At 34.1% G+C, this 7,864-nt stretch overlaps 1 protein-coding gene across 3 annotated transcripts in view; it reads right to left on the bottom strand.

Annotated features, from left to right (window-relative positions):
* Positions 1-7,864, bottom strand: part of LOC106459030 (transcriptional enhancer factor TEF-1-like) — a 67,413-nt gene that overhangs the window by 20,144 nt on the left and 39,405 nt on the right. For all 3 annotated transcript variants that reach the window (XM_013918601.2, XM_013918602.2, XM_022385407.1), the window contains 2 exons: positions 4,729-4,856; positions 1,911-2,123 (listed from right to left, as the gene is read on the bottom strand). In XM_013918601.2, the coding sequence (XP_013774055.1) occupies positions 1,911-2,123; positions 4,729-4,856 (341 nt within the window). The remainder of the gene's footprint in view (positions 1-1,910; positions 2,124-4,728; positions 4,857-7,864) is intronic.

Here is a 7,864-nt window from a genome sequence, read left to right as displayed (position 1 = left end):
TTAAACCTTATTTTCAACAAGCAATCCTGAAAAATATTTGGGGGTGCTTAACTTTTTTCCAGGTGTATAATTATCATTATTTGACACACTACTTCTTTGTTTGTTTGTAATTAAGCACAAAGCTACACAATGGGCTATCTGTGCTCTGTCCACCACGAGTATCGGATTCTAGCGTTGTAAGTCCGCAGACATACTGCCGTTCCACTGGGGGTCACTATTTCTTTAAAACTTTATCAGTGTTTTTGTTTTTTTTTGAATTAAGCACAAAGATACACAACGTGCTGTCTGTGCTCTGCTCACCACGTGTATTGAAACCCGCTTTCAAGCGTTATAAGTCCGCAGACATACTGCTGTGCCACTGGGGGGGCCTTTATCAGTGTTTCAAATATAAAGAAATATTCCCACAAAATTGTATTTCCCTATACTTGTTTTTCAAATTTCATGTTTTGGCTATTAAATTTTAGACGTATTGTTATATTTTATAAATGAAATATATTATGCGACAATTTAATCAATTTGATGAATAAAATTCGAGCATAGTGAATTTAATTCTGTAAAAAAAACAAAAAAAACAGCCGGATTCTTGTGTACTAAAGTAGTCTGTGAATAGGTAAAGAAATCCCATGAAGGGCGATGATATCTCATTTGTGGAATATATTTTTGTTTTTGTTTGTTCTCCCTCAAAACCCTTTCTGCTGTGGTTGTTTTCTTCATTGAAAAGTTTGTTCGTTTGTTGTTTGCTGATATTTGAGGGAGGGGGCAATGAGACATATAATGGGGCCAAATCTAAAATTGGAATGAATTGGCTTGGGGCCCGGGCCTACAGGCTAGTTCCGGCTCTAGCCATCGCGGGTGTTGAAACCCGAATTTTAGAGTCACAAGCCCTCAGACTTATTGTTGAGGTCTGACGGATTCAATAATAATTCTTAAATTTCGATTCGTATCCCGGTTCTAAACGATGACAATAACAGATTAATTTGTTATCACCTTTAAAGACTTCTTTACAGTTAATGTTTTGTCTTCAGATTTTACATCACGTGAACATTCTTTATCATTTTTGATGTATATTTGTTCGTAAAATATAGTTTTGTTCAGATTTGAAATACATTTTTAAGGCCTACTGATGCTTACCTTTTCCACCTAATTATGTTGCAAGTTATTTAACGCTAACAAGAGCCTTGTGTACTTTGTTATATACCATATTAACATACATGTTAACACTTCATAAACCTGTTTCTTTATTTTCTAAGTTTAGATTTAAGGTGATAGTACAAACTCCAGGTTTGAAGATGTGCCTTTGTTAGGCCCAATCATCAATTATGGAAAGTTTATTTCAAACATCTATCTATAATACAGTACTTATGTTTCGAAGGTTGTGTTATTAGTACAAAGCTACACAACGGGCTATCTGAACTTTATACACTGAGGGGAATCGAACCTTGGATTTTAGTTTTGTAAGTTTCTAAACTTACCGCTGGCCCACCTGGAGACATTTTTCGAAAGATAAGCAATGTGTTAATCATTTTTCTGCAATGTTTATCGCTATTAAATTTAGTTTGTTATTTTTTATTTACTTCTGATGACAAGTTTGACCGTTTTTTTGTTGTTGTTATTTTAAGCAGATGTTTAAAAAGCTGGCTATAAAATACTTTTCTTGCCAAATGGTTTTTCATATAACTTCTGATATATGACTTCCAGTATTGAGATAGTAAAACAAAAAACGTCAAGTTAATTTTTTAATATTTTTAAAGTTGATAGCTTCGAACAGTTTTGATTAAACATCTTTTGGAAAATTTGTGAAAATATTAAGAAATACATATTTCAAGCTCTGCTCTTCACGGGAGAAATCACTATGACACGAATATAAACTAAAAACAAGATTTATGCATATCGACAAACAAGAAACTTACAGGTGTGCCTGTGTAGTTGATGGGAGTTGTGACCAATGAGAGGGCTTTATTTGGTATGGCAGAAGAAGACACTATCTGGGCTGAGGACAGGGAACTGAGTGACTGTAAAGCTTTCTCTTTGACAGCATGATCTTGGTTGTAGAATAAAGAAACGATCTGAGCAGAAGACATCGAGGACATCGACTGAAGCGCTGCTTCTTTTGTAGTATGTTCCTGTAGATTCAATAAAATTAGAATGATTGTACTGCTTATTTGGAACAGGATATACGTTTACAAAGCAATACTTTCGCCATCTGTTGAAAGTTTTGTGTACTAAATTATAATTATCGCCTTTGGTTCTGTATCATATACTGTTGGTGTAAATACTGTGTTTCAATTTGTTACTAGTCAACCATTGGCTAAGTGAAATAATTATAATTTCATAATATGGGTGATGTTTATTTTCACCTTTTCCTACATAATTTTGTCATAAATTATACCATTTAGACTAAAAAAATTCATAATAATTATAATATCGCTTAATGAAGAGAAAAATGTACTGTTATTAATGGTAACTGAAAATAGCGTATTGTTTTGAAATATGTACTTTGAACAAAATAAAAACAAACGTCGTTAAAATGCGTAATGAATAAAAAATGTTATGGGACAAAGCAATAAAAATGCATACGTAAGAGTTTGAGTGATCAAAATACAATCCTGTACGTCTTATTTACAGATCATGTAATAAAAATACAGAACATGACTGAGCATGCAGAGCCATCACAATGAATTATATACGAAAAGTTATAAAAGTACCATTTAAACCTGACAGTACACTTTTCAAAGTATTTTTACGGGTTGTTGTTAATTATTTTTATCAAAAGATGGCAGCAGTGCATAGTAATTCAATTTTGTAATTCAGTAAATCAGAATGCTTATAAAAAAGTAACTATAAGTGATCCCGGATGTAACCAAGTTTTTATTTTTATGTAGTTAGTTTTCCTCTGTCTCTCGTTAGTGCTCGAATTAGTTCTTTAGACATTAATTTTCATCTCGATATAATTCACAGTTTAAATTGTGGTTATGTAAATGCATTTAATCGCTATATTTTTTTTACTTTCAGAGACTCCCGAGGTCCAGACATAACCGACCATAACTTAGAATTTCTGATCAGAGGGAAGGCAACAAGCTGGACCTGCTGCCTAAGTTGCTACTTTTAAATGAATAGCGAGATTAACTGACGCAGTTACAATGCCTTTGCCGTCGAAAGTGTGGAGTATGTTCAATAGCATATCAAGGCTCGAACGTGGGACCTGTCGACAAGCAGCTCGGTTAACCACTAGGCTACGCTCGGCCCCATTCACAAATATATATAACAACTTACAACTCTAGGCCTAACAACTTAGTTAATCGATGAATTGTAGGAAGAAAGTAGTAACTATATCATTAAACCTCACCTTCAAAAATTAAATTGAATAAAATTAAATTTAACTCTACAGTTAAATAGTTAACAGCGATAAACATTCACTCATGCGAGGCTGGTCCTATCTAGACAAGAGAAAATAACTATTTTTATACATTATAGGCTGTCCCCCCAACCGCTAATTCAACGATAAGCTTGGAGCTTCATAACACTTAAATTCGGGGTTCGATCCCTACGCTGAACACAACCCCAAACAGCCCATTATCCAGCTTTCTGCTTAACAACAAACATTGTATGTATACATTTGCTTTACATTCGATGTTGCTAGGGGACAGATGTACTGGTTTTCAGTAAGTCCTAAGACCCCGGAGTGACATGATTAATGTTTCGTGTTCACAAAACTAGTTAATGTTCTTCTAGTCGCTTGGCAGTTGCATTTTGCATAAAAGAAGAAAATCAATACATCATATAGTTTTTATCTGATAGGTTCAAAGCTACAAACAAAAGGTTATACAATCGTCATGTTCTAGGTGTCCGAGGCAAATTCAAAGTTTTACTGTGTGGAAGTGTTTAATTCTTAAAGCTTTGAAAACCACTAATATAACTTTAACAGCCCATCGGTGTAACCAATATTATGTTATAAAGACGGTAATTATAATTTAATTTGAATATAAGGAACTTCATGATTGAACCGAAAACGAAAACACAGGTGAAAAGTCCTCGTTAACTTGAGATTATAACCTGAGCTAAAAAGTACGAGGGCGTTGAACTGCTTCACGATCTCGAACCCCAGTCCCTATGATTCGCAGCTCACCACATTATACTGCTAGTCCATGCCTAGCCCAGGTTCTTTAAAATGATAAGTTTAATGATTTCATTTTAAAAAATAAGTTTGTAAAACGTCTTATAAAATAGTTTTGGACAGCCAGTTTCAGACTTCCAGCCTAATTTTGAACTACTGACCAGAGGAAAAGTAGCTAGTCAGTAGCATTCCAAATCCACCACTTAGGATTGATTGTCATTCTTCTAACAAAATCCACAACTTATAAAATGGGAAGGATATTTTGTTGTGTCGCACAGATTTGAACCAGGCTAACTAGCTCTGAATTATAGAAGAGTTTTACCCGCGCCCACTTTATATCACTATAATACGTTGTTAAGAGTTATTCTGGTTTGATATCATGTTTCAGGAGTTTCTTGTTTCAAACAGTATGTTGAAAATACTTGTTTATTGGTGTGGTTTTCCTCCCACCATTGATGTGATATAGAGAAACATTCTGCAGTAATCAGTATGTGTTATACGTAATATACACGTCTCAAGGTCTTAGTAAAAATGAAAGAAAAAAGTACAATGTGTACATGTGGTTTTCGAACTCATTTATTAATTCTAACAATAGATGGCAGCACTATACGTACCTTTAGTTTGGACTGTATCTCTCGTGACTTGCGCCGTGCCAACACCTGCATGTGACTAGACACTTGTTTTCGAGTTCTCGTTTTTCCAGTTCGGAGTTTAATATACCTAGCAATAAGTTCATTTCTTCCTGCAATCATAATTAATAAAAAGATCAAAAACTAGTCCACTAAATATTTACAAAAGAGTAAAGCTAAATTAATAGACTTCGAGAAAAACTACAACTCATCAGATAAGAGAATTCCAGCTCCATATTACCATTAGGACATTTTAAATAAATCATATTATCAAGCAGAGAAAAGTCATTTTTGTTAAATATACCACGTTGTCAGACAGCGACAGGGTGTTTTTTTTTTCTTTTTTTTTTTTGTTAAATAAATTATGTTATCAGACAGTGTCAGGGCGTTCTTTTTTCGTTAAATTATCCGTGTTATCAGACAGTGACAGGGTGTTTTTTGTTAAATTATGTTATCAGACAGCTTCAAGGAGTTTTTGTTAAATACATCGTGTTATCAGACAATGACAGGACTTTCCTTTTAAATAAATTATGTTATCAGACAGCTTCAAGGAGTTTTTGTTAAATACATCGTGTTATCAGACAATGACAGGATTTTTTTTTTAATAAATTATGTTATCAGACAGCGTCAGGAAGCTTTTTCTTAAATAAATCATGTTATCAGAAAGAAAGGGGCGTTTTTTTTGTTAGGTAAACCATATTATTATACAGTGAAAAGGCATTTTTTGTTAAATAAACAATATTTTCATTGAGTGACAGGACTTTATTTTTAAAAAATCACGTTATCAGACAGGGCAGGATGTTTTTTGTTAAGTAAAACGTGTTAGTTATCAAACAGCAACAGGGCGTTTTTTAAAAAATAAACCACATTATCAGTGACATTAAACGCGACCTTACACCACCTTACAATGCAGGTTACATATTGATTACGTTTAACTACAGTTAAAACAAGAACTGAAATATTTTCGGTCGATCATTGCATTTTTAGAACAGCAACAGGAAACTATGGTACTTAATAAAACGTTACACGTATACAAGAAACTACCAAAAACACGTATATTAACAATGGCAAATTCTGATGGAACGATTTCAAAGTTTCTTACACATTTCCTCGTGCAATATGTTATTGCAACACCTAGACTAAACATGACTTTGATAAATATGTTTAAAAATGTCTGCATTTGAAGCCTCTCCAAATACATACATATTTATATATGTTAACCCATTAAGGAAAAAAAAATTTAAATTCTATTTTGTATGTGTATCTGTGCTGTGTTTGGCTTTATAGACGTCATATAAACATGAAAACACTATCTGATAAAATATTTATTTTTGTAGCAATGCTCTAAGGCAAGAGAACTGGGCACAAAACAGCGATGCCAGGTTAATTATGCAAATATCAACATCATCTAAGTGTGAGGTGGTTGATGAAATTATAAATAAATCTCAATATGCTTGCATTTCTGCGTAAAACTATGCAATGTAAGTGTAATCCGAAAATATTAAAACAATTCACTCATACGTTTTTAATTTCTAATAATTCAAACTTGCTTCCTAAAATTGGGGCTCACTGTGATCGGTGGCCCTTACTGTGAATGGTGGCCCGTTCTGTGAATGGTGGCCCTTACTGTGATTGGTGGCCCGTTCTGTGAATGGTGGCCCTTACTGTGATTGGTGGCCCGTTCTGTGAATGGTGGCCCTTACTGTGATTGGTGGCCTTTCTGTGAAATGGTGGCCCTTACTGTGATTGGTGGCCCGTTCTGTGAATGGTGGCCCTTACTGTGATTGGTGGCCTTTTCTGGGCTAAAGTGTGATATAGACAATGCAGAACTTCCAGTTGTTGTATTAATTTATAAAGATTTATAAAGTTTAATTATAAAGATCCGAAGAGCAGAAGAATAGATGACCAAAAAATGAAGGTCCAGAAAAGTGACAAATTCCCCACAAACAAACATATTGTCCGATTACAGACACTGAGCTTCGGTTTCATTCAAAGGATCAAAATTCAAAACATTTCATCCTATTAGGATTTTTATAAAACTTTACTACCAAAAATAAAAGGATTACTCTTCGCCCGTCCTTGACTTATTTATACATCAGATGTTTTTGAAAGTAATGTATAAAATTGACATTAATCTTCCACAAAATAATATATCTGTACATTGTTTATCGCGTAATGTAGGATATATTTAGTTGATTTACTGGGTTACATGTAAGGTAAATAACTAGATGTAAAAAAAGTAAGGTACTTTATCTTTAGTTTGTTGACTAGGTTAATAACATGTAAGAGTATGAATCTTGATAAAAGAGTTAGCATAAAGGATCACATATAAAGTGTGATAAACTTAAAATAAGACCCTTTGTTCTCCTGAAGAAGAATAGTCAACTATTCAAAAGCGCTCGAGTTTTGGGTCTTATTTTAAGTTTATGTAAGGGTATGAGTTAGCTTATCTTGAGTTGGTTTAGTGGGTTAACTACGTGTAAGGGTGTAAGGTAGCTTATCTTGAGTTGATTTACTGGGTTAACTACATGTAAGGGTGTTAGGTAGTTTATCTTTAGTTGACTTACTGGGTTAACTACATGTAAGGGTGTAAGGTAGTTTATCTTAAGTTGGTTTAGTGGGTTAACTACGTGCATGGGTGTAAGATATATTATCTTAAGTTGGTTTAGTGGGTTAACTACGTGCATGGGTGTAAGATATATTATCTTAAGTTGATTTAGTGGGTTAACTACGTGTATGGGTGTAAGATATATTATCTTTAGTTGGTTTAGTGGGTTAACTACGTGTATGGGTGTAAGGTAGCTTATCTTAAGTTGGTTTACTTGGTTAATTACATGTAAGGCAAAGTTCCGATGATCTTGGATATTCTTCTCTTAATTAATTTTCATTATTATCTATTATCCATGTCTTATCGTCATTGAATGTCTATCAGTTCAGTAAAGAAATATGGAGTGTTGAGGTGAGTAGTGGTGAAGGACTATGGAGTGGTGAGGTGAGTAGTGGTGAAGGACTATGGAGTGGTGAGGTGAGTAGTGGTGAAGGACTATGGAGTGGTGAGGTGAGTAGTGGTGAAGGACTATGGAGTGGGGAGGGGAGTAGTGGTGAAGGACTATATGGAGTG

This window comes from Limulus polyphemus, unplaced genomic scaffold (genome assembly GCF_000517525.1).
Source record: "Limulus polyphemus unplaced genomic scaffold, Limulus_polyphemus-2.1.2 Scaffold548, whole genome shotgun sequence".
Lineage (NCBI taxonomy): Eukaryota > Metazoa > Arthropoda > Merostomata > Xiphosura > Limulidae > Limulus > Limulus polyphemus.
Note: the sequence above shows the minus strand (reverse complement) of the source record. Positions and strands in the feature narration are given on the sequence as shown.